At 36.7% G+C, this 27,616-nt stretch overlaps 1 protein-coding gene across 2 annotated transcripts in view; it reads right to left on the reverse strand.

The window, feature by feature from the left end:
- Window positions 1–27,616, reverse strand: part of ADCY8 (adenylate cyclase 8) — a 250,218-nt gene that overhangs the window by 68,001 nt on the left and 154,601 nt on the right. For both annotated transcript variants that reach the window (XM_021666890.2, XM_021666891.2), the window contains exon 9: window positions 15,497–15,597. In XM_021666890.2, the coding sequence (XP_021522565.1) occupies window positions 15,497–15,597 (101 nt within the window). The remainder of the gene's footprint in view (window positions 1–15,496; window positions 15,598–27,616) is intronic.

Consider the following 27,616-nt stretch of genomic DNA (forward strand, 5'->3'; position numbering starts at 1 on the left):
GTGTGTGTGTGTATGTTTTAGCACATTCTTGTTTTCTGGCCCTACAAGATGGCCAAGGCTAATCTTGTATATTTCCTGTCCCACTCTTAGAATCAGACAGTTCTCCAAGGAGCCCTGGTTCCTTTCATTGGATATTGGCATTAGAAACCAAGATGTGAGTAGTAGATGTGCTCATTACCACTGAGGTGTCATTGCTTCCAGGCTCTCTCCACCAACAGAGAAAGGAAATGTATGCATGTGTATATTCTAATCTGTGCATATAAACATGTCTATAAATATTCCTATATGTAACCATCTGTATCTATATTAAGCTAAGCATGCGTTCATACTGATGTCTCCAACTCTAATTCATGACCACAGGGATATTTCTAACTTTCTACCTTCGCTTACATGTAAACTTCTGCTCCAACAATGAGAAAGCTGACTCCCACCATCTGCTATCCATTTACATAATTGTTTAGTTCCAGTATACATATATAGGTGTTGCAAATTCTTAACCCATACCTTGATGGGAAATTCCTATATCAACTAGAGTATGGTGCTTAAGTGCAGTTTCTCTTGCCTTTACTCCTACAGACTCAGCTCATTTTCAAAGCTACTTAGAACACCCTTTTGCCCTCCAGAACCCCTTCAGGGAGGTTGCTTCATACACTTTTAATACAGTTAGATTCTTTCGTCACAGTCTGATTCCATCATGGGATCCCCTGAACTCCTAAATAATTGTTTTTAAAGCTTGTATATATTAAAGTTCATTCTCTGTGCTGTAAAGTTTTATAGGGTTTGATAAATCCATAGTGTCAGGTATATACCATTATAGTATACTGAGTGCACCACCCTAAAAAATATTCTGAGCTTCATCTATTTAATTCTCCTTTCCCTTATTACCCAAACTCCTCTCACCTACTGATCTATTTACCATTTCTATAGTTTTGTCTTTTCCAGAATATTATATAAATGGAATAATATGTATAAAGCCTTTCAGACAGGTTTCCTTCAGTTAGGAATATGCATTTAAGATTCATTGATATCTTTGTGTAGCTGATAGCTTATTCCTTCTTATAGTGGAATCTTAGATTATTGTCTGGATATGCCACAGAGTTTTGTTGTTGTTGTCATTATTGTTATTCACTCTAGCAAATGGTATTGACATTTATTTATTTATTTATTAGTCATTGTAATAGGTATGTAGTTGTAGGTCATTGTTTTAATTTGAATTTCCCTTATGGCCAGTGACATTGAGCATCTTTCACACACCTGTTTGGTATCCGTATATCTTGTTTGGCGAGTTGTTTGTTTAAATCTTTTGTCCATTAAAAAAATTGGGACGTTTTCCAATTGTCAAGTTTTAGGAGTTCTTTGAATATTTTGGATGCAAATCTTTTACCACATATGTGTTTCACGAATATTTTCTTCTGGTCTGTGGCTTGTGTTTTCATTCTCAAAACAGTGTCTTCCAAGATCAGACATTTTAAATTTCAGTAAAGTCCAACTTATAATTTTCTTCTTTCATGGATCATGATTTTGGTGGTGTGTCTATAAACTCATCACCAAATTCAAAACTATAATTTCATTTATGTTTTCTTCCAATTTTATAGTTTTGCATTTAGGTATATAAACCATTTTGTGTTAATTTTTGTCAAAGTGTAAGGTCTTTGTCTTGGTTCAAGGTTTTGCATATGCACATCAAATTTTTTAAATTTTCTTTTAAATTTTACTTTAAGTTCTGGGATACATGTGTAGAATGTGCAGGTTTCTTACATAGGCATACGTGTGCCATGGTGATTTGCTGCATCTATCAACCCATTATCTAGGTTTTAAGCCCCACATGCTTTACGTATTTGTCCTAATGCTCTCCTTCCCTTTGCCCCCCATCCCCACGGGCCCCAGTGTATGATGTTCCCCTCCCTGTGTCCCTGTGTTCTCATTGTTCAACTCCCACTTATGAGTGAGAACATGCAGTGTTTGGTTTTCTGTTCCTGTGTTAGTTTGCTGAGAATTGGACATTCAATTTTATCGGTATCATTAGTTAAAAAGAATATCCTTTCTCCATGGAATTTTCTTAGCATCTTTGCTACAGATCAATTGATTATACTTGTGTGGGTCTATTTTTGGGGCTTTCCTTTCTGTTCTATTGAACTATGTGTTTATTTTTTCTTTAGCACCACACTGTAGCTCTATAGTAAGTGTTGAAATCAGGTAGTATAACTCTTCTAACTTTGTTGTTATTCTTTTATGGTATTGTGCTGGCTATGCTATTTTCTTTGTCTTTTCATATAACCTTTAGCATTGGTTTGTTGATATCTATAAAATAGCTTGCTGAAGTTTTGACTGACAATGCATTGACCTATAGATCAAGTTGGGAAAAATTGACATCTTAACAATATCAAGTCTTCCAATCCATGAACACAGAATGTCTCTTCATTTATTTACATATTTGATTTATTTCATCAGTGTCTTGAAGATGTCTACGTACAGATCTTGTACAAAGTGTGTTAAATTTATATCAAAGTATTTCATTTTTGGTGCTATTATAAATATATTGTTTCTTTAATTTCAAATTCCAACTTTGGATTGCTGATATAAAGGAAAACAATTGAATTTTGAATATTGATATTGTATGCTATGACTTTACTATATTTGTTTGTTAGTTTTAGAAATGTTTTGGTAGAACCTTTGGGATTTTCCATATAGAAATTTGTGTCATTGGTGGATAAACATAGTTTTATTTCTTCCTTTCTAATATGTATGCATTTCATTTCCTTTTTGTTGGTTTGTTTCACTAGCTAGGACTTCCAATATGATATTAAATATGAGTGGTGAGAGAGTGTACCTTTGTTTTGTTTCTGATATTAGGGGAGAAAGCTCTAGTCTTTTATCACTAAAGATGATGTTATCTATAGTTTTTTTTTTTGTAGATATTCTTTATCAAGTTGTAGAAGTTCTCTTCTGTTTCTAGTTTTCTGAGAGTTTTTAACATAAATGGACGATGACTTTTATCCAATGCATTTCTTTGGCAATTGATATGATCATATGATTTTTCTTCTTTAAATTATTAATATGGTGAATCGCTATTGTTTGATTTTAGAATGCTAGATAAAGTTCTAATACCTGGCAGAAGTTCTGTTGTACCTTGGTGTATACTTCTTTTTATATATTGTTAGATTTCATTTGCTAATATTTTGTTGGGAGGTTTTATGTTTATGTTTATGAGATATCAGTCTGTAGTTGTCCTTTACTTCAATGTTTTTGCTGGGTTTTTGTATTAGTGTAATAATGACCTGATAAAATGAATTAGAAATTGTGCCCTCTCCTATTTTCTAAGAGGTTATAGAAAAGTGGTATTACTTTTTCTTTAAATATTGGTAGAATTCACCAGTGGAACCATTTGGGTCTGCTGTTTTATTTCTTTTAAGTTTAAAAATTATTGATTAACTTTATTAAATAGATATAAGAGTATTCCAATTTCTTCTCATTTGAATGTAGATAGTTTGTGTCTTTCAACAAATTGGTCCCTTGCATCCCAGTTATCAAATTTATTGACACAGAGTTGTTTGTAATATTATTTTCTTATTATTTAATGTCCATGGAATCATCAGTAAGAACCGTTTTTTCATTTATGATGTTGGTAACTTTCATCTTCTTTTATTTTGATTAGCTTGGCTACAGGTTTATCAATTTTATTAATATTGTCAGAGAACTAGATTTTAGTTTTGATTTTCTTTATTGTTTTCCTGTTTTCAGTTTTATTGATTTTTTTTGCCCTAATTGGTAGAATTTATTTTCTTCTTTTTGTTCCAAGATCAAATTACTTTTTCTTCAATAGTTTCCCAAGGTAGAAACTTAGATTGTTATTAATTTTAGATATCTTTTCTTTTATAATATATACATTTAATGTAAATTTTCCTCTAAGCACTGCTTTCATGGAATCCTACAAATTTGGTAAGTTGTGTTTTCATTTTCTTTTGGTTCAAAATATTTTTAAATGTCTCTTGAAATCTCTTCTTTCATTCACATGTGATTTAAGAATGTGTTATTTAATCTCCAAGTGTTTTGGGATATTCTATCTATCTTTCTATTATTGAATTTTAGTTTAACTCCACTATGATCTGAGAACATACTTTGTGTGATTTTTCTTCTTTTAAATCTATGAAGGTATGTTACAGACCATAATGGTGTCTACCTTGGTTACTATTCAATGTGAGCTTGAGAAGAATGTGTATTCTTTCATTGGGTAGAATAGTCCATTAATATTGATTAGATAAGTTCAGGTTATCTATATCAGTGATTTCCTGCCTGCACAGTGTATTAATTACTGACAGAGGGATGTTGAAGTCTCCAACTATAATAGTGGGTTTATTTATTTTTCCTTTCAGTTCTATCAGTTTTTGCCTTAAGTATTTTGACATTCTCTTGTTAGGCACATAAATGTTCATATTGCTAATTACCATTAGAGAACTGACTTTTAAATCACTATGTAATTTCCATTTTTATCTGTGATAATTTTCCTTGCTCTGATCAATTTGGTCTGAAATTAATATGGTTACTAAATCTTTTTGATTAATGTTAACACTGTATATTTCTTCACTTCCTTAACTTATTTGAGTCTATATCTATAGTGGGGTTCTTGTATACAATATCTAGTTGGGTCTTTTTAAATCTACTTTGGAAAGCTCTGCCTTGTAATTAGTATATTGAGACCATTAACATCGAAAAATAATTATTTTTGTGCTTGGTTTAACATCTATCATCTTTGTAACTATCTTTTTTATTCATTGCATTTATTCTTTGTTTGTTCACTTTGTTTAATATGCTCTGATTTTGATTGAGCATTTTATATGTGATTTAATTTTACTTTTTCTTGCCATATCAACCATATTTCTTTCTTTAAAAAATTCTTTTTAGTGTTTGCTCAAGAGCTTAAAATATGCATTTTAAATTAACATAACTCAACCTTCATATACTACTTCGTGTGTAATGCAGTTACTTTAAACAAAGCATTCCCAATTTCTTCCTTATGTCCCTTGTGACATTGCTATTGTTCATCTCACTTTTAGCCATATTTTTAACCACCAAATACATTGTCACTATTGTTGCTTTAAACAGAAAATAATGTTTTTGATCAATTAAGAATAAGAGAAAAACATTTACTTAACTTCATTTATTTTTTCTCTGATGCTCTTTCTTTATGGAGATTCAGGTTTCTGATCTATATTATTTTCCTCCTGTTTGAAGAACTTTTTTACAGTTCTTACAGAGAATGTTGGCTTAAAATGTAGTTTTTGTTTTTCTGAGAAAGTCTTTATTTCTTCTCTACTTATGAAGGATACAGAATTCTAGGTTGATGGTTTTTCTTTCAACACTTTAAATACTTGACTCCACGCTCTTCTTGCTTGCATGGTTTCTGACAAAAAGCATGATATAATTCTTATCCTTGTTCCTCTGTATGTAAGGCAGTGTCCTTCCTTCCGGTAAGGTGATGTCCTTTACTGTGGTACCCATTAAGATATTCCCTTTGTTTTTCATTTTCTGCAATCTGAATATAAATCTTTTTTTTATTTTTATGCTGCTTGGTTATTTTTATTTAACCAAAATATTTAACATTAAGGTTCTGTGGTTCTGTGATTCTGTGGTTTGTTGTCTGTCATTAATTTTGGAACATTCTTAGCCATTATTACTTTAAATATTGATTTTGCTCAGTTCTCCTTTCTTCTCCTTTTTGTAATCTATGCATATATTTCTTCCTTTGAAATTGTCCCAGAGTTCTTGGATGCTTTCATCTGTGTCCCCTGCCCAACCCTCATTCACTTTTCTCTTTGCATTTCAGTTATGAAAGTTTCTGTTGACCTGTCTTCAAGCTTACTGATTATTTCCTTGGCTTTGTTGAGTCTACTGATGAGCCCATTGAAGACATTCATTATTTCTGTTAAGTGTTTTTAAATTTTTGTCCTTTCCTTTTATTTCCTTTGATTCTTTCAGTTTCCATCTCTGTTAACATAGCCCATTTTTTCTTGCATGTTGTCTACCTCTTCTATTAGAACCTTTAATATATTAATAATAGTTATTAAAATTCTTGATAATTTTAACATCTGTTATATCTGAGTTTGATTCTGATTATTGCTTTGTCTCTTCTTTTTTTTTTTTTGGTATGTCTTGTAATTTTCTCTTGAAAACTGTTTATGTTGTATAAGGTAATAGAAACTGAAGTAAATAGATCTTTTCTGTGAGGATTTATATCTCTCTGGCTGGGAGTTAAGCTATGTTTAAGGTTTGCTACAGTTGTATGTACCAGTAGCTTCAAATTCCTCTAGCATATTAGTTTTTCCTGCTTAATGTGGATTTCCCTAAATACTCTCACTTAGAAACAATCAGTGTCTTGCAGTTCTCTCAGCTGTTACTGTACATGGTTAGTATACAGGGTCCTTGTTGGTGTGATGTTAAGATGTGAGGAAGAAGCTCTGTCAATCTTTTAAATTTTCTTTATGACTTAAAAAGTGATGTTCTTTCTTTCACTTTCTATATCTCTTAAGTCATTTTTTGCTGTGTTTATGTGCTCTATATTATATTTTCCTGTCTTCATTTCTGAAATATATCTTCTTTAAAATTTGTATTTTCTGAGCTCTCTTTCCAAATTTCTAAGTTTTTCTAATTTTGGTTTGGTTGCTATTTCATGTCTTGAACCACATTAAGTGCTTCAGCTCCTTATAAAAGAATAGGTTAAAGTTTTGATATATTTTGTGGGCATGTCTTTCTGGAGTGCTTTCAATGACAATAAGATGATAATTATACTTGTTATTCACTACTTTTTAATAATAGCTTAGTATAGGATTGCCATCAATATATTTTGTTGCTCATTTTTATGTAAAACATTTCCCTGAACTTTTAGAAAGAGCATGATTCAGGATAGTTTTTTTTTTAACTTTTCAGAGCTTTCTCTTTGCTTGCTTTCATGTAGTCTTTCAAAACTTGATAGTTAGAATCTGTTCCCACTTTAAACTGAGCTTTATCTTCTTTTCTATAGCCCTTATCATAAGTGATTTTGATTTCACTCACAGTTCCTCTCAAGGCTTTATCATGAGAGGGAGATTAGATGATCAGTTTAATGAGCTCATAGTGTCTTGATGGTTCCAGCTCTTCAGGCCTTTCAAACTGTTATTGGATTGAGGAAATTCCTTCCTACTTTCAGTTGCTTTCTTAGTTTGGCTCACAGCACTTCTCAGTGAATATCTGTTGGCTATATTGAGATCCTTTTGTTCCCAGGTGTGGCATGCCCAGTACTTCTTTCTGCTTTCTTCCATACAAATACTGATATCACACACATTTTGGGGCTATTGGTGGATTGTTGCTACCCACTTCTATTTTGGAATATGTGGATCTATTAAATCACCCCTTTTGGTTATAAGTATAGTCCACAAGAATTTTGGTTTTGCTATCTAGTTGTTCTGATTTGTGAGAATACTGAGAGATTAAGAAATATACCATCTGTGGGATCCAAGACGGCCAAATAGGAATAGCTCTGGAGTGCAGTTTCCAGAGAGAACAACACAGAGGGTGAGTGATCACTACATTTCCAAATGAGTTTTTACTGCCCACAGACCTGGAGATTCCTGGGCTGAAAAGTGCCACGAGTTTCCAGCATGGCTGTTTCAGCCGGCACAGTGAAACTGACACAAATCTGGGTGGCCATTTCAACTGGTACCTGGAATGTCTGGGAAACAGAGCTGCCCATTCCACTGAAAAAAAGGGGGCTGAAACAGAGAGCCAGGTGATCTGGCTCGGCAGATCCCACCCCTACAAAGACCAGCAATCTGAAACGCTCCAGATTGAGAGTTTTGCAGTAAATGCAGCTGGACCTGGGATAGTCTAGCTCTGTGGGGGAAAGGGCGTCTGCCATTACTGAGGCAGTCCACCACTACTGAGGCAGTCCGCAATTACCAAGGCAGTTCGCCATTACCGAGGGAGTCCACCACTACTGAGGCAGTCTGCCATTACTGAGGCAGTTCTAACTACACCTCTGTAAACAAAACTGCAAGGAAGTTCACACTGCAGTTGGGCAGAGCCCATGGAAGCTCAGCAATGCCTCTGCTGGCAGACTGTGACTAGTCTACCTCCTTGCTGGACAGGGCATCCCTGAGAAAAGGCATCAGCATGTCAGGAACTTAGAAATAAAGCCCCACCTTCCCAGGGCAGAGCACCTGGGAAAAGAGGTGATTATGAGTTCTGCTGCAGCAGACTTAAACATACTTTCCCAGCAGCTCTGAATGGAAAAACAGAGCTCCCAGCTCAGCACATGAGTTCCTATAAGGGACAGACTGTCTCCTCAAGCAGCTCCCTGACCCCTGTATATCCAAAGAGACACCTTGTAAAGGAGAGCTCAGGCTGACATCTGGCGGGTATCCTTCTGGGACAAAGTTAACAGAAGAAGAAACTGGCAGCAACCCTTACTGTTCTGCAGCCACTGCAGGTGATCCCCAGGCAACCAGGGTCTGTAGTGGACCTCCAGCAGTCCTAAAGTAGAGAGGCCTGACTGTTAGAAGGAAAACTAAAAAACAGAAAGAAATAACTTCAACATCAACAAAAAGGACGTCCACTCAGAGACCCCATCTGAAAGTCACCAACTACGAAGATCACAGGTAGATAAATCCACAAAGATTAGAAGAAGCCAGTGCAAAAAGGATGAAAACACTAAAAACTAGAATGCCTCTCCTCCTCCAATTGATCATAATTCCTCACCAGCAAGGGAACAAAGCTGGATGGAGAATGAGTCTGATGAATTGACAGAGACAGGCTTCAGAAGGTGGGTAATAACAAATTTCTCTGAGCTAAAAGAACATGTTCTAACCCAATGCAAAGAAACTAAAAACCTTGAAAAAAGGTTTGATGAAATGCTAATGAGAATAAACAGCTTAGAGAAGAATATAAATGACTTGATGGAGCTGGAAAACATAACACAAGAACTTCATGAAGCATACACAAGTTTCAATAGCCGAATAGACCAAACAGAAGAAAGGATATCAGAGATTGAAAATAACTCAATGCAGTAAAATGAGAAGGCAAGAATAGAGAAAAAAGAATAAAAAGAAATGAACAAAGCCTCTAAGAAATGTGGGATTATGTAAAAAGATCTAATCTATGTTTGATAGGTGTACCTGAATGTGATGGAGAGAATAAATCCAAGCTGGAAAACACTCTTCAGGATATTATCCAGGAGAACTTCCCCAACCTAGCAAGGCAGGCCAACATTCAAGTCCAGGAAATGCAGAGAACACCACAAAGATATTCCTCAAGAAAAGCAACCCCAAGGCACATAATCGTCAGATTCACCAGGGTTGAAATGAAGGAAGAAATGCTAAGGGCAGCCAGAGAGAAAGGTCGGGTTACCCACAAAGGGAAGCCCATCAGACTCACCGTGGATCTCTTGGCAGAAACTCTACAATCCAGAAGAGAGTGGGAACCAAATTTCAACATCCTTAAAGAAAAGAACTTTCAACCTAGAATTGCATATCCAGCCAAACTAAGCTTCATAAGTGAAGGAGAAATAAAATCCTTTAAGAACAAGCAATAGCTGAGAGATTTCATCACCATCAGGCTTGCCTTACATGAGCTCCTAAAAGAAGCACTAAACATAGAAAGGAACAACCAGTACCAGCCGCTCCAAAAGCATACAAAATGATAAAGACCATAGATGCAATGAAGAAACTGTGTCAACTAATGGGCAAAACAACCAGCTACCATCAAAATGGCAAGACCAAATTTACACATGACAATATTAACCTTAAATGTAAATGGGCTAAATACCCCAATCAAAAGACACAGACTGGCAAATTGGATAAAAAGTCAAAACCCATTGGTGTGCTGTATCCAGGAAACCCATCTCACATGCAAGTACACACACAGACTCAAAATAAAGGGATGGAGGAAGATTTACCAAGCAAATTGAGAGCAAAAAATAAATAAATAAATAAAAAATAAAAAGCAGGAGTTGCAATCCTAGTCTCTGATAAAATAGACTTTAAACCAACAAAAAATCAAAAGAGATAAAGAAGGGCATTACATAATGGTAAAAGGATCAATGCAACAAGAAGAGCTAACTATGTTAAATATATATGCACCCAATACAAGAGCACCCAAATACATAAAGCAAGTTCTTAATGACCTACGAAGAGACTTAGACTCCCACACACTAATAGTCGGAGATTTTAACACTCCACTGTCAATATTAGACAGATCAACAAGACAGAAAATTAACAAGGACATCCAGGACTTGAACTCAGATTGGGACCAGGCAAACCTAATAGACATCTACAGAACTCTCCACCCCATATCCACAGAATATATATTCTTCTCAGCACATCACACCTACTCTAAAATTGACCACATAATTGGAAGTATATCACTCTGCAGCAAATGCAAAAGAATGGAAATCATAACAAACAGTCTCTCAGACCACAGTGCAATCAGAACTCAGGATTAAGAAACTAACTCAGAAACCATGCAACTTCATGGAAACTGAACAAATGGCTCTTGAATGTTGACTGGATAAACAATGAAATGAAGGCAGAAATAAAGATGTTCTTCAAAACCAATGAGAACAAATATGCAATGTACCAGAATCTCTGGGACACATTTAAAGCAGTGTCTAGAGGGAAATTTATAGCAATAAATGCCCACATGAGAATTAAGGGAAGATCTAAAATCGACACCCTATCATCAAAATTGAAAGAGCTAGAGGAGCAAGATAAAAAAAAACTCAAAAGCTAGCAGAAGACAAGAAATAACTAAGATCATAGCAGAACTGGAGATAGAGATACAAAAAAACCCTTCAAAAAATTAATAAATCCAGGAGCCAGTTTTTTGAAAATATCAACAAAATAGACAGACCACTAGCCAGATTAATAAAAAAGAAAAGAGAGAAGAAGCAAATAGATGCTATAAAAAACAATAAAGGGGTTATCACCACTTGTTCCACAGAAATACAAACTACCATCAGAGAATACTACAAACAACTCTATGCACATAAACAAGTAAGCCTGGAAGAAATGGATAAATTTCTGGATACTTGTGCCCTCCAAAGCCTAAACTAGGAAGAAGTTGAAACCTTGAATAGACCAATAAGAAGGGCTGAAGTTGAGGCAGCAATTAATAGCCTACCCACCAAAAAAAAAAAAAAAAAAAGCCCTGGTCCAGATGGGTTCACAGCCGAATTCTACCAGACCTACAAAGAGGAGCTGGTACCACTCCTTCTGAAACTTTTTCAAACAATCCAAAAGGAGGGAATCCTTCCCAAATCTTTTTATGAGACCAACATCATCCTGATACCAAAACCCAGCAGAGACTCAACAAAAAAAGAAAACTTGAGGCCAATATCCATGATTAACATAGATGCAAAAATCTTCAATAAAATACTAGCAAACTGATTGCAACAGCACATCAAAAAGCTTATCCATCATGATCAAATAGTCTTCATCCTGGGGATGCAGAGCTGGTTCAATGTACTCAAGTCTACAAACGTAATTCACCACATAAAGAGAACCAAAGACAAAAACCACATGATTATCTCAATTGATGCAGAGAAGGCCTTCGACAAAATTCAACAGCCCTTTATGCTAAAAACGCTCAATAAACTAGGTATTGATGGTACGTATCTCAAAATAATAAAAGCTATTTATGACAAACCCACAGCCAATATCATACTGAATGGGCAAAAACTGGAAGCATTCCCTTTGAAATCTGGCACTAGACAAGGATGCCTTCTCTCACCACTCCTGTTCAATATAGTATTAGAAGTTCTAGTCAGAGCAATCAGGCAAGAAAAAGAAATAAAGGGTATTCAATTAGGAAAGGAGGAAGTCATATTGTCTCTATTTGCAGATGAAATGATTGTGTATTTAGAAGACCCCCATCATCTCAGCCCAGAATCTCCTTAAACTGATAAGCAACTTCAGCAAAGTCTCAGGATATAAAATCAATGTGCAGAAATCACAAACATTCCTATACACCAATAACAGACTAAAAGAGAGCCAAATCAAGAGCAAACTGACACTCACAATTGCTACAAAGAGAATAAAATACCTAGGAATACAACTAACAAAGGATGTAAAGCACCCCTTCAAGCAGAACTACAAAACACTGCTTAAGGAAATAAGAGAGGACATAAACAGATGGAAAAACATTCCATGCTCATGGTTAGGAAGAATCAATATTATAAAAATGGCCATACTGCCTAAAGTAATTTATAGGTTCAGCACTATCCCCATCAAGCTACCTATGACCCTCTTCACAGAACTGGATAAAAACACCTTAAACTTCATATGGAACCAAAAGAAATCCTGCATAGCCAAGGCAATTCTAAGCAAAAAGAACAAAGCTGGAGGCATCATGCTACCTGACTTCAAACTATTCTACAAGGCTACAGTAATCAAAACAGCATGGTACTGTTATCAAAACAGAGATATAATCAATAGAACAGAACAGAGGCCTCAGAGGCAATGCCACACATCTACAACCATCTGATCTTTGACAAACCTGACATAAAAAGCAATGGGGAAAGGATTCCCTGTTTAATAAATGGTGTTGGGAAAACTGGCTAGCCATGTGCAGAAAGCAGAAACTGGACCCCTTCCTGACACCTTACACTAAAATTAACTCTAGGTGGATTAAAGACTTAAACATAAGACCTAATACCATAAAAACTCTAGAAGAAAACCTAGGCAAAACCATTCAGGACATAGGCATAGGCAAGGGCTTCATGACTAAAACACCAAAAGCGTTAGCAACAAAAGCCAAAATAGACAAATGGGACCTAATTAAACTCCAGAGCTTTCTTTTGCTGTACAGAAGTGAACTGGCAACCAACAGAATGGGAAAAAATTTTTGCAATCTACTCATCTGACAAAGGGCTAATATCCAGAATCTACAAAGAACTAAAACAGATTTACAAGAACAAACAAACAAACCCATTCAAAAGTGGGTGAAGGATATGAACAGACACTTTTCAAAAGAAGACATATATGAGGCCAACAAACATATGAAAAAATGTTCATCATCACTGGTTATTAGAGAAATATAAATCAAAACCACATTGAGATACCATCTCACACCAGTTAGAATGGTGATCATTACAAATCTGTAGACAACAGATGCTGGAGAGGATGTGGAGAAATAGGAACACTTTTACACTGTTGGTGGGAGTGTAAATTAGTTCAACCATTGTGGAAGATAGTGTGGTGATTTCTCAAGGATCTAGAAGTAGAAATTCCATTTGACCCAGCAATCCCATTACTGGGGTATCCAAAGGATTATAAATCATTCTATTATAAAGACACATGCACATGTATGTTCATTGTGGCACTGTTTACAAGAGCAAAGACCTGGAACCAACCCAAATGCCCATCGATGATAGACTGGACTAGGAAAATGTGGCACATATACACCACAGAATACTATGCAGCCATAAAAACGATGATTTCGTGTCCTTTGTAGGGACACGGATGAATCTGAAAACCATCATTCTCAGCAAACTGACACAAGAACAGAAAATCAAACACTGCATGTTCTCAGTCATAGGCGAGTGTTGAACAATGAGAACACCTGGACACAGAGAGGGGAGCATCACACACTGGCGTCTGTTGCAGGGGACTAGGGGAGGGACAGAGTGGGGTAGGGATGTTGGGAAGGGATAACATGGGGAGAAATGTCAGATACAGGTGATGGGGGGTTGGAGGCAGCAAACCATATTGCCATGTAGGTACCTATGCAACAGTCCTTCATGATCTTCACATGTACCCTAGAACCTAAAGTACAAATATATATATATATATATATGCACACACACACACACACACACACACACACACACACACACACACACACACCCCATCTGTGCCATCATCTTCCCAGAATCCCCTCTCTCTTTCTAATGTCCCCTGATAATTAGGGGGAAGGTCAAGCATGGCCTGCCTTTGCATAGTAGTTAACTTGAACATCTTTATTCCACAGTATCACGCTACAATCTTCCTAAAAATCTCCAGGGGCTCCTTCCTTCCCTCAGGATCGATTCCAAAGTCTTTAACATAGTTATGAACATTGAACTTCTGCTGGTTCCCTCCTTTTTCAGCAATAGTGTCTATTCTATTCTTGCACAAACCCTTTGCTATAGGCTCTCACATTTACTCACTATTCTACAAAACAAGGTCTTTCTCACTTGTATGCCTTTGCCAGAGCAGTTTTCCAAATGGAATGCTCTCCTATTTTTTCCACTCTCATTTTGCTCAAGTCAAAACCTTTTCTACAAACTTTTCCTTGAGTGATGTGGTCAGAATGAATAACTGATTTTGATGCAAAGCAGTCTAGTAATTAAAAGCACAGATTTTGTCTCTGGGTTCAAATCTCAGCTCAGATGTTACACACACGTGTGACCTGGGATAAATCCTCATCTACAAATGGCAATTTGAATGCCACCTTACTCATCAATTATTTTTCAGGCTTTTTGAGACAATCCATGCAAAAGATGTTGTACTTTGCTGGCATGTATAAGTGCTCAGTAACTGGGAGCCATTGTTAATGTCTTTGTCATCCACTAAATTATGTCTTAGAGGGTACAGAACCTCTTCTTCCAAAACTATATTATCCTCAGGGGCTAGAATGTTCTTTTTCCTATATTAAGTATTTAAAAAATATTTGTTGATATTATTTTTAACCATGTGAAGGGGGAAGACTCATGTTAAGTATGGATAGAAGGCAATTTAGCTGAGAAAAGAGGCAGGAGGTAACTTATAGTTTAGAGGAGAAAAAAAAGCATGGCTATTGGACTAATCCAGAACTTGGTTCAAATCCTGGCTAGAGCATCTATAAACTGGACAATATGTGCCTAGCAGAGGATTAAGAACCCAGGCTTTAGAGCTTGTCTTCCTGGGTTGAATCTAGGCAATAACTATGAGATCTTATGAACCATGAGATCTTAGGCAATTTATTTCACTATTATGAGCCTCAGTTCCCTTCTCTTTAAAATGAAGATAATCATGGCACCTACCTCATGAGGTTGTTATGGGGTTTCCAGAAGTTTGTGTATGTAAAGTATTTAGAACAGTGACTAAATAGGTGTTTGCATTATTGTTAAAGTGCTGATTTTTCATTCCCATGGAGCTATGATGCTGTATCTGTGAACGAGTTATACTAACAAAAGCGTAAGTAAATAGTGATTGAAGTTCTTCTACTTATTTTCTGCATTCATGGGTGTCATGTCAAGTAAGAGTGGGACCAATTTTAATTTTGATTGTTTTTATTAAAATTGGTATAAAAATTATTGTCTGGGAAGAGTTTTGAGATTATTATGCAGAGTAAGACAACCAGAATAGACATTGATACTGTCAAACATTTTGGTATGGATTCTGGACTCAGTCATTTTAAATTCTGATCCTTTGAAAAGTCAGCTGACTGACTCCAGGTGAGGAATCTCACGAAGATATTTTACCAGATCAATTAGTTCTTTCATATTTACCTTGAAGAAGGAAGCAAACTTTGTATTGCCGTGATAAATAGAAGAACGATAAATGCACAGACCAAGTTTGACTTGAATACTTCATCCCTCATTTGAGAATACTGTAATTAAAAAAAAGAGAGAATGAGTTACTTTGCAGCAGAGTTGGGTCTTGGAAGAATTCGGTTTTAGCAGTGTTTGAGGTTGAGGGAAACATCAAGAAGAAACAAGGCAATTAGATTTTTTAAAAATAAAAATAATTCATATCTTAATAAAACCTTCACAGAACATTATCCCAACCCTCCTGCCAACTTTCCATTGAGAGCCCAGGAGTAAATACAATGGGAGGGAGACTTTGCATGAACTTATCCAGTTCTTCCCCTCCCTCTGAACTAACATTATTTTAACAGAACAGAAGAGCACACATCCATATATGCAGCAAATCAAATTCACATTGACTTTCTTCATGAGTAAACTTAAGTCATTTAAGGATCTTGCTCTGTTTCGTGTTACGTTTGGGAGCACAGGGAAATGTTTTACCAGGAAATCTCTCTGCCTCTTTTTTTTAATTAAAAATAAATTCTCAGGCTCTTAAAATAGAAAATAGCCAAAAAGATCTCCAGCTAGTATAGCCCTTTCATTTCACAGAAGAGAAACCAAGACTAATAGACCAATATGCTTGATGCCCTTCTGTGTCTGCTCAAGGCAGCCCTAGGGAATGGTGGTAACTTTATTTTGATTATCCAGAGTACTCAGTAATTTCATTGCCTAGCTTTAAAAGCTTCTAGAAGGTCAGCACTCAATGTGTATTTGCCTTACTTCTGCCTAGTCTCTTGAACCATCTTGGAGTTACTAAGCTGGGGAATATCTACTTCTTCCAGAAGGCAGGACGATTTTTAAAACTTTTTCAGTTGTAGAGCCTTTGAATTAGCCTGAACCAAACCCCAAATTTGACCTTGAAGACAGAGGGGTTTAGTAGCAGGCAGGTTATTTTATTTTCGGTGGACAGAAAGCTAAGGCTCACTTTGGAACTTTGGAACTCCTGCTTTGCATTTCATGGTTACTTCATACAGAAAGCTGGCAAATAGAGGCCTCACAACATCTTAGGCTCTATGTCCACAATACTAAGGTAGGGTTTCAGTCAGGTCAAGAAATAATACAATCAGTCCAATCTGTTGTTGGTATGGTGTTTGAAATCAAGAGTTACATGATTTTTGTTCTCTTCTGACTTCTTGGTGTGATCTGGGTTTTAGACTGAACCCTGCTTCTCAGTGTTATAGCTAAGGTTTGGAGAATATCCTATAGTTGGTGAGCTCTCTAGGTGAAACAGTGCTGCTCAGAGACTGCACATTTATTGCTTTTGCAGGGCAATGCTTTTTCTACTCTTCAGTATTGAGGCCTCTGTCCACTTGCTGACAACCTGCTTGTTATATGGAGGGGAACCAGGAACATGGCTCTGAAGAATCACTCTAAGCCATCCTCAATCCTGATAAAACCAGAGAAAACTCATATGATTAATAGTTACTAATAGTGCTACCCAAGAACAGATCACAATCATAGAGGCCTACACAAAGCATCTTGCAAATGAATTAGCCACAAAGCAGTTAATTCAAAGAAAGATAAATGTCTGAATTCCTTCTAACAACCAATTACAGAGGATCTAATTATTCTTTGTTGGCTGATTAATTTTAAACCAGCCTGGTTGCATAGATTTGATAATGAAATTTTAAAAACAGCAATAATAATTTTAATGTAATCAGTACACTAAAATTCCTCCTTTTCTTCTTTTATATCATCCATCATCATTATCATCACCACCTGTCATCACCACTACCATCATCACAGCATCTTGGAGTTGTAATTGAAAATTGCCTTCCCAATTCAGAAATCCTTCTCCTAAGATTCTTGATGTCAACTCAAATGTCTGTTAATTTTCATCTGATGACCTTCTCTGCTTTATCTGGGAGAGTGAGTTTCATTTCTCTGATCCTGAGCAGGGCATCTCAGGGTTCTAAACACCGTCAACTTGAACACTCTGAGAGCCTGACCCTGAGAGTTCATTCCTTTGCAAAGGCTTCCTTTCCATTATTGGCCCTTGATCCTATGAAAAGATCCTTTTTATAGATCCCAAGCATAAGTCTCTGTAACTCCTTTCATAAATGTTTTTTACTGATGACTTAAAAAATGTGACGTAATCATCATTTGTCCAGACTAAAGTTGCATAAGATATTATGTTTTCCATTTTCTTCAGATGGCAAATTGGGTGGAGACAAAGTATAAAGACTCACTTTGATTTTAGATCTGTCACTATTTTATTGTGGGCGAAGCTAATTTCTTTGAACCTCACTTTTCTTATCTGTCAAATGGGAACATTAATATAGTTCATAAGTTTGGCAATGCTGAAGCATTCTATTATTTTTCTGTTTGAACCAGCATAGCATAGCTGCATTAAAGAAGAATCTTATAATACTTGTGAAGTTGACGTCCACCAAATATAAAATACTGGGTTTCAGCATGTGGTGCATTGTTACTTTGGAAATACAAGGAGAGCAGGACTTCAACAAGAAAATTCCTAATTGGCTCAGAATGATAGAGTGCTGAGATTGAGCAGTGATTCATTTCACTTCCTCTTGACTGGTAAAGGTCTGAACACTCTAGCTCATAGCTTTATTAAGTTAGTCATGTGCTTATGCCTATCAAAGTTAGGCACTCCTCGTCTCATCCCTGTTCTGTCCTCACCTGGCCCCTCTTATCCTTTTATATCTCAGTTGTGAGCATGAACTAATGAAGAGCTAGATTAATCAGATTTGGATCCCAGCTCTAACACCTATGCATCCTTGCACAACATCATTAAGTTTTCTATGTCTCAGTTTTCTTAACTAGAAAATGGATAAAATAATAGGAATTATAAAGGTTACGGGGAGGATGAAATGAAGTAATATATACAAAGTGCTTAGAACAGTGCCTTTTACGTGATAACGCTATATAAATGTTTCCTACTGTCAACCAATTAATCATACTTATTTCATTTCTGTACTTTGATCTGTGTGAAGCTTGCCTTTTCAATGGTGTTGCCTTGCAGAATGTTGTCTTCTATTCCTCTGTACAGAATTGTACCTTGCACTCAGTGGTGACCCCAAAAATTTTGTTGACTGATTGGTCTACCATGTTTTAAAGGAGTCTTCTAAAGAAATTGTAATCTCATGTGTGGTGTTTTGACTTGGGAGAAGACCCTGACCTCATTCTTCACCTTGCTTCTTGAAAGATTACCCACCACTGAGTAGAATTCTTAACTTTTCTGGGATCCTTAGGAAAAGTGTTCTTGGAAATGACTTGTGAACCCTTATAATTTACTGAGCCCTTTATTTACAAGAGAACTTGGCAATCACACACACACACACACACACACACGTGCATGCACACACACACATTTCATATAAGAAGATAAGATATATATGTTTCAGATAAGAAGCTTGAGGATCAGATATGTAAAAGAGCTTGTTATAGTCAGTTGTTGGTGGCAAAATTCAGACACTTGGAACAAATTACAAATACTTCCTTGAAGATCTTAGATTAGAATTTGGAATATTATTATTTCTCAACATGTAGCGTCTTGGTTGATTCAGAAAAAGGTCGAAAATCTCGAGTAAGAAATTTGAATAATAATGACTAATACCTAGTGCAAGGCTGGTGCTGTGCTACACACGTTACATGAATGTTCTCATTTAATTATTACGACACTTGAGGAAGGTCTTGTTTATCATATCCTCATTTTGTAGATAAAGAAACTGAGGATTTGAATAACTGAGATTGCACATAGAGAATTCAGAGTTTTGTTCTAGAGTGCAGGGTCTCACTGGCTGCTCTACCTTGCTATTTTCAGAGTAAGGCAATCTTGTTCATAGGTGCATGATCAGGTTTCTTTGGTATATTTCAGTGATGTAATTTAATGATACAAAGAAAGGGAATGTGTTAAAAATTTGAGCCTATGTAAATCTTGGTTAGAAAGAAAGTGAAACAAACAGGTAAAGAATGGGCATTAGAAACAGCCTAAGAATTAGTTTAATAAAATGCCACTACTATATTTTAATTGATGAGTGGATTCTCCACCTTGGAGGATTGATGAATGGATCCAGCACAATGCAATGCAAAATAATGAGTCCCCTTTTTAGGCCAGGATGGGTGAACTGACAATAGGGAAGAAAATAAAAGACAGTAGATTTTATTTAAATGCAACAGAAGAAGACAGACTACAATCTTCAAATGATAAGGAAATTGTTTCAAAAATGAAAATTTCTATTTGGTTTGATTGAAGTTGAGACTTGTTACTTCCAAGGAAGGGGAGCAGGATAAATTTGTGTTTTATTTTGTTCATGTCTGGGGATTCTGGCTGTGAATTCTCTTGAAAGTCATATTCAGAAATGAAATCAGAGTCATGAAGGTCAATGGGCTTTTTAGATCTGCCAATAAAAGCTGGGAAACCCAAGTCCAATCACATGCCAAAAAAATCCATTTCAGATTCCTTATCCACAGAGAGATGATCAGGGAAATTTGCTTACAGATGTGATAGAGCTTCTAGTCTTGCATATTTTCTTGCCTGGGAGAGTCCTAAAAACTCTGCCTAGGTGAGGGGGAGGAAAATCACAGTGGTTTCCTAGATACTCTATTTTGACTATAAGCTAAAAGGCACTGAAAAATTCTTACATTTCTACAAGATGTAGAAGATGCCTCTAACTAAAACAATGATCTAGTTAATTGTCTAAACTGTAACTGTAGCCTGTCTTTTTACCCAAGATTGTATAATGGGTGAGATTACAGAATCTTCTAGGTGGAGTGAATTGTACTTGTCATCTTGGTCCAACCTTTACTAATGCCAGTTTAACTCAGTAATATCTCTCAGGTATGAGCCGTTAACTCCTGCTTGAATATTTCCAGTGTTGGGGGAAATCAACTCCTTGCTTGGGAACCCATTTCATCTTTGGATAAACTTAGTTTGAAGAAAAAAATTTCTAGCACATCTTTTATTAGTATATATTAAAACATTTGTTAAAGAAAATTCTCAACTGGGATAATCTGTTCATTTTGCATTAGTGGATGAAGAAATTTCACCAGCGTTCTGTTGTTAAATTCGTGCATTTTGTAGCATGGCAGTAGCCTAGAGCATGCTTAAAATAGACCATTTGGATAAAAGGCATAATTGCAATGAGATTAATTTTCAATAATTTTTAAATTCTGAAATAGGCCATCTTCTCTATAGCCTACTCTGCTAACATCGTTATTAGGAGCAATTCTATGAGTGACAGGTGGGTGTGCAGAATCTCTCACTGACATACTTCTTCCCAAGTAAATTGACCTTTGGACAAAGGTGGATTTAATCAAGTGTTGTTGACTCACAAGGAAACATGCTAACATGTATTTAAGATTGATGGCTTCAGAAGTGCAAGGCTGGGGGGACACCTGCCCAGGGGTGGCAGAAGACCCTAGGGTGCTAATACATTTTCTAATGTTATGCTCTTCCTTGGTAGTGGGGTTAGACTGGGCGCATGAGAATTTCAAGAAGAACTTTTAAAAACCTTCCAAACCACCATTCTTCCAGCTCACCCTCCCCAAAATCTTCCATCCTTGGGAGGAAGAATTCTTCCTTTCTTGGGTGGTCTAGCCCCCCACCCCAGCCCCCATCCATGGAGAAGCCAACAAAGTGGTAACTATTCCTATATTCTTTACCTAGAAATCCCTGGTTGTAGATAATAATGATGTCTATACATGAAGCATTAAAATTGCTTCAGTGACCAGGTCAATGGCCTCATAATTCTATAATTCTATATTATGCTATTATAGGTGAAATGGGCACTTCTGACTCTGAAAATGCTGGCTTTATGGGACTGTGGCTGGCTAATTGGTCTGATTAAAAAATACATACAAAATGGCACTTGATATCATTTGATTACCTAGAGGGTGGTAGAAACAGCTGTAATTTTGCAAGGTAATATCGAGACAATAAAGGAGCCTTACAAGGCTGCTCTCTGACTAAGGGATAGATTTCTTCCCCAAGCCTCTTTGAAACCCGTCTTTCATGCCTGAAGAAGGAGGCCAAGATGTTCATACTGTTTTGGGGCTTACTAGAGTAGTAAAAACTCAAGAGCAGCCTGATGCTATGACAGAATAAATATTTTAAAATTATGTTAATAATAAAATCAAGAAAGTGATTAGTATACATGTGATTTAGAAAAATGAAAGAGAAAACCTGGGACCTTTCACGCTCTGTGTTCCCCTTCCTGCTCATCTAAATAAGACATGGAGTGGTTCAACAAATTTTGAATGTCTCCAAGACAGAAATGTACATTTTGCTCATTACCTAATTGTAGATTCCAGTATCCTAACCCATCAGAAAATTCATTCATCTGCTTAGCCTTCTTTTCTTTGCCCAGATTTCTCCTTTATTATTTTATTCTAATCATTATAACTCCAGTAAAAGTTGATGGGATGAAGTAAGAAACATTTTAGAGTTTATGATACATTTTTCTTGAAATTTTTAAAGCCTCCATTTAACTTTGATTTTCTTTATCAATGACAGAAAAAAAATTGAGAGACATTCTGGACATAGCTAAGAACCAATTGAACTCAGCCAAATAATTATCTAAAGATTCTCTTTGTGTGGCAAATCCTTGGTCTTACATGGCTGCTAACCAAAAAAAGAAGTAACATTAAATGAATGTTTTTGAAAATACTCAGCACAGAACTTGGTTCATAGTAAGCACTATTTATAATAGTTATCATAATATAAAACTGGCAAAAGCTTGTGTGTAAAAACTGAAACTCATTCAACTTTAGTTTTGTTTAATGTGCATTTGATCTTTTTTTCTTTTTTTTTTTCTTTTTGAGATGGAGTCTCACTCTGTCACCCAGGCTGGAGTGCAATGGTGCCATCTCGGCTCACTGCAATCTCTGTCTCCCAAGTTCAAGTGATTCTTGTGCCTTAGCCTCCTGAGTAGCTGGAATTACAGGTGCATGCCACCACACCCAGCTAATTTTTATATTTTTAGTAGAGGCAGGGTTTTGTCATATTGGCCAGGCTGGTCTCGAATTCCTGACCTCAAGTAATCCGCCTGCCACAGCCTCCCAAAGTGCTAGGATTAAAGGCATGAGCCACCACTCCTAGCCAGGTTTCATCTTTCTAGGAGGCTGTCTCTGGCTTTGTCTTCTCTTGAACCATCTTGTCCCAAAACTACCTCCTTGATTGCTCAAACTGATCAGCCTTTTTGGGATAGACAGTTCAAGGGTGGTTTGGAGACTCATCACTCCTTCTCCCACTGGCCTAAGAGAAAAAGTATGTTTATGTATTCACTTATTTGATTCTTACACGTTCATGGATAGCTAGGGTGATAGAGTTGCCTTCGTTTTCAGGCCACCTTTATCAAGATTCTGTCTGTTGCCAGAAACATGAGGTGGATTGTTTGTAAATGTGTATGCCTATGAATGTATAAATATGTGCATGTTTGTTTGTGTGTGTGTGTGTGTGTGTGTGTGTGTCAGGGGATGGGGGCATGAATAGAGGATAAAAGAAATGTTCATGGTTTTAACTTTGTTTTAGTTTTTACCTCTAAGGTATATTTGCTATATGCATTACTGTATAACTCCTCCCTTGCAACCCACTGGCTGCATCCTTCACGAATTTCAAACTATGAAAATATGGCACTTAGAGGATTTTTCAAGGTGTGGCAGAATTGGTAGAATAGCTTGGGAGAGCCAATGAACTCTATTTGAATCCCCACTCTGCTGCCTTCTATTGCTGTGGTCCTTGGAAAAACTACTCAAACTCTCTGAGACTCCCTTGCCTGTCAAATAGTATAATCAGTACCTACCTAAAGGATGTTGTGACACTTAAGTAAAATGAGGTAAAACACTTAAAATAGTCATGATAGGGCCTGATGTGGTAGTAAGTGTTCAACAAATATCAGTTTACTTGTCACATTCCTGCCTCAGTTGCAATTCATTGCAGCCTCCAAGACACTTACATATTATCTGCATTTCATCTGCACCACCTTGCAAAGTGGCCATTATCATGCCCACTTTTAGGATGAGAAGTTCCCAGATCACAAGCCAGAGTGTAAGTTCCCAGGGCACAGAAGCTGTGAGGCTTTATGCCTTCCTATAGTATCTTAGTATGAGATGCCCAATGGAGTGGACACAAACAGAATGCAAACCAAGCAGACTACATGCTCTGAGCTGTTCCTGATGAACTTCCCAAGAATCAATAGCATAAATATGCTCTGAGTTCTGCTGGATGCACTTCCAAGAATCACTAGAGTGAATTATCTGAGCCACGCCTGATGGACTCCCTGGGAACCACAAGAAGTGAGGATGGAAGGACAATCTTTGCAGGAGCATAAAGAAACCCCTGCCTGAAATATCTACTTTGGCTGGCTTGTCCTCACAGGAAGAAAAGCACGGTCTTTGATAATGATCAAACACCAATCATCCTTGAAGACAGAAACAATCTTTCTCATCTTATTTAGAAGATAGTGATAAGAAGGATGTTGGAATAATCAAATCATTTAGAGAAAAGACAAGTGAATGACACCTACAAATTTGAACATATCTCAGAGGCCAAGGTGGTCACTGCTTGTGCTCCAGTGATCCTGGGAGATTGCTGGAACCACTTCTTCCAATGAACTAGAAAGCTGTACTTGCTTAGATTAATGAAGGTTAGAACCCTGGTATCCTGAGACACAGACACATTAAGATTGGCCCTTCCCACCATTTTCAATGAAGTCGCATTTTTGTTTCATTTTTTAAGGAAAAGCTCTAAGATAAATCTTACAGAGGGTTTAGCCTTGTGCAGGTTCGGATTGGCAGTGGATTAATTAGAAGGACAAGGGAAAAGAAAGACTATTGCATTTATCCAAACTTCTGTTATATGAATATTGTGCCATTTAATTTTCACAACAACCCCTAAGGGCAGACAATCATACTCATTTCAATGAGACCAAGCCCCTTGCTTTGTATCACCTAACCAGTAACTGGCTGGAATTGGGTTCAAGTCAGGAATCCAGTCTATGTTCTTTCCTCTGTCTTTCAACAAAGACTAAATACTGGCGAGCAAAATGAGGATTTTATATGTGTATGTGGGTGTCCATCTGGGTAACAGAAAGATAACAACTTGCCATTACCCATTATTAATTGGAAAACTAATCAACTGTCTTTTATGCCCACCTCTATTTCCAAAGTGAGACTTGAACTGAGATCTGTTTGATCCCAAAGACTGTGGTCCTTATTAGCCTCATGGCTAATGAGTAATGGAGATGCCTCATGGAGACATCTTCTCTAGATTTGTTAAAAGCCACACTACCCTTGAGTGAGGACTTGGGGGCTTTATGATGTAAGCTGATCTCTGAAGACATGGGGCAAGTGACCTGCAGGCCAGCAACCTAGAATAACAAAACCCCAAAAAGAGTGTTTAGCAAAATGCAGGTCTTCTTGCAAAATCAGAATCTTGGGAGCAGAGTGGTGGTATAGTACCCGCGTTTCAAACAAGATCCTCAGGTGATTCTTAAGTTTGAAACTGTTAGCCTTGGACAAAGAGAGTTTTAGTACATACATTTGTCACAAGGACAAAGGAGGCCTTTTCTAAAAGCAATTAAGAATTAAGAGGAAAAATATCAGCACTAAAAGAAGGAAGGAATTTTAATCTTCCTTAATATGGCTTGATTATAACATTTTACCCACAAAAATGCCCACATCCAAAGCAAAAATTCCCAATTGTTTTTGAAGTATATACTAAACATACCTTAATCTTTACTCAAGATGAGGAAGTCACCTTATTCTAAGGTGATAATATTGTTTTTGGAACACTTAGCTTAATTAAATTATTCCAAATAAGTGTTCCTATGTTATTAAGTGTTCCTAAGATGCTAAAGGTTTTGGGTTTGCTACTCTGGCTTGGAAACATCCATAAGTAATTGTAATTAATTGATTTCCCTATCCTAAGCTCCATTCAGAGCCTTGCTCCAGAAGAGAAGTGAGGACCAGAGGCTGAGAAACATCACTTTCTTGTAAGCACTCTGAAAATGGAAGGGCCCTAGATAAGTGATCCCACAAAAAGGTTAAGCTCCTCAGTGTGTAAAGAAGTCTCACAAATTAGTAAGACAAAGGTGAGTACTGCAGTGAAAGATGAGCAGTGAAGAAGACAAATGTGTAAATTATAACACTAAGGTACTAGAAATGTGCAAATCACAAAAGGAGAAATATAAGGGCCAAAACATGTACTGACAAACCTTCAACGGCAATGATAGTTTTAAAAATAAACACAAATGCCAGGCAGGTGCTGCTTTTGACTTCTTATCAAATTGGCAATTTTTAAAAAGTATAAGCACAATTTTTGAGGGCAATTTCAAAATGATTATCAAGTACTTTTAAATGTGGTTTCTCTTTTACTCATCCCTAGGATTTTATCCTAAAAAATAAATAAGCAAAAATGCATAATTTAACTATGAGAATAGTCATTGCAACCTTATTTGTAATTTATAATAGTGAAAAACTTTTTTAAAAAAGCCTGAAATGGTTAAAACGTGCAATGAGATAGTATGTAAATACTAAAATTATTGTGTAATGGAATGTTTAGTAATGGGGGAAAAAGCTAAAGCAAAGCACGTTTAACACTATGTTACGAAGCCCTGTGCATACAGTGATCTGTTTTTGTAAAAGTTGCTGATATGCTCTGTGTCCCCACCCAAATCTCATCTTGTAGCTCCCATAGTTTCTGCATGTTGTGAGAGGGACCCAGTAGGAGGTGACTGAATCATGGGAGTGGATCTTTCCCATGCCGTTCTCATGATAGTGACTGGGTCTCACAAGATCTGATGGTTTTAAAAATGGGAGTTTCCCTGAACAAGCTCTCTCTCTCTTCCTCCTGCCAGCCATGTAAGATGTAACTTGCTTCTTCTTTGTCTTCCACCATGATTGTGAGGCCTTCCCAGCCATGTAGATCTGTAAGTCCAATAAACCTCTTTCTTTTGTAAATTGCCAAGTCTTAGGTATGCCTGTATCAGCAGCATGAAAATGGATTAATACATTGTGTACCTAAGTCTGTAGATTCACACTCATGTAAGACCAGAATGACAGATGCCAAAATGGTAACAGTGGTTACCCTGGGTTGAAAGATCTGAAGAGATTTCATTTTTTTTTCTTTTGGCCTTATACTTAGTATAAACTTTTATAAGTGAAAATCCATTCTTCTTTAGTAAGAAAATATCCAATATGATTATAGCTTCTGACAAACACATTATGTTTTCTACATCTCTTTACCATAGTTCTGATTTTTGATTGCTCATGAGATCTGTAAACCTACTTAGGAAATTTTTAGCCTGTCTAAAGAAGTGCAAAGGATTCATCTGTGAAATTTGGGAGGAGCTGAAGAGGGTCTTTGGCAACTGGAATGGGTCCCCTCTCCCTTATCCAGAGGTCTGCTTAGAAAGTCCTGATGGGTTGGCTGGGTAGTGAAGGAAGATGTTGAGTCGCCAATTCTAACCTGGCTGAGGCCCAAGCCTTGGGTTGCATGACTTGTTATGTATCATCCACACCGGGTGATTTTTGAGGGTGAAAGGAGGTGATACTAATTTCATATTGTAAAAATAGGCATCTACTACTGTCCCCCTGCAAACCAGGACATATGGCCACTATGGTCATAGGAAATTCATAGATTCATAGCATTAACTGCTGAAAAGGTCCAATGTCCTCATTTCACAGATAAGAATCCAAGGACTAGGGAAGGAAAGCTGTGTTGGCTAAGCCACATGAGTCATGAGCACACTGTTCTGAAGCTTAACTCAAAAGACTCCTGTGAGGGAGCAGGAAGTGAACCACCTTTGAAATTCCATGACAGGGAGTATACCGAACTTTATTCTCCCCTGAAACTCCACTGAAAAGAGTCAGATCAAAATTGACCCATGCCTTTTGGCGCTTAGAATTTACAAAAAATATCCTGATAACAGCTATAGGGGGTGAGGCAGTCTTCCCTAACCTTCTTAAACTGAGTCTTTATTCATTTCCTTTTTCATTCAACAAGTATTTATGTAATACCATGAAGTATATAAAAGTCCTGTTTCACATAATGCTGTGGATAGATATGTCAAGTGTTATAGG

This window comes from Aotus nancymaae, unplaced genomic scaffold (genome assembly GCF_030222135.1).
Source record: "Aotus nancymaae isolate 86718 unplaced genomic scaffold, 86718_ANA_hifiasm-v0.15.2.pri h1tg000036l, whole genome shotgun sequence".
Classification (NCBI taxonomy): domain Eukaryota; kingdom Metazoa; phylum Chordata; class Mammalia; order Primates; family Aotidae; genus Aotus; species Aotus nancymaae.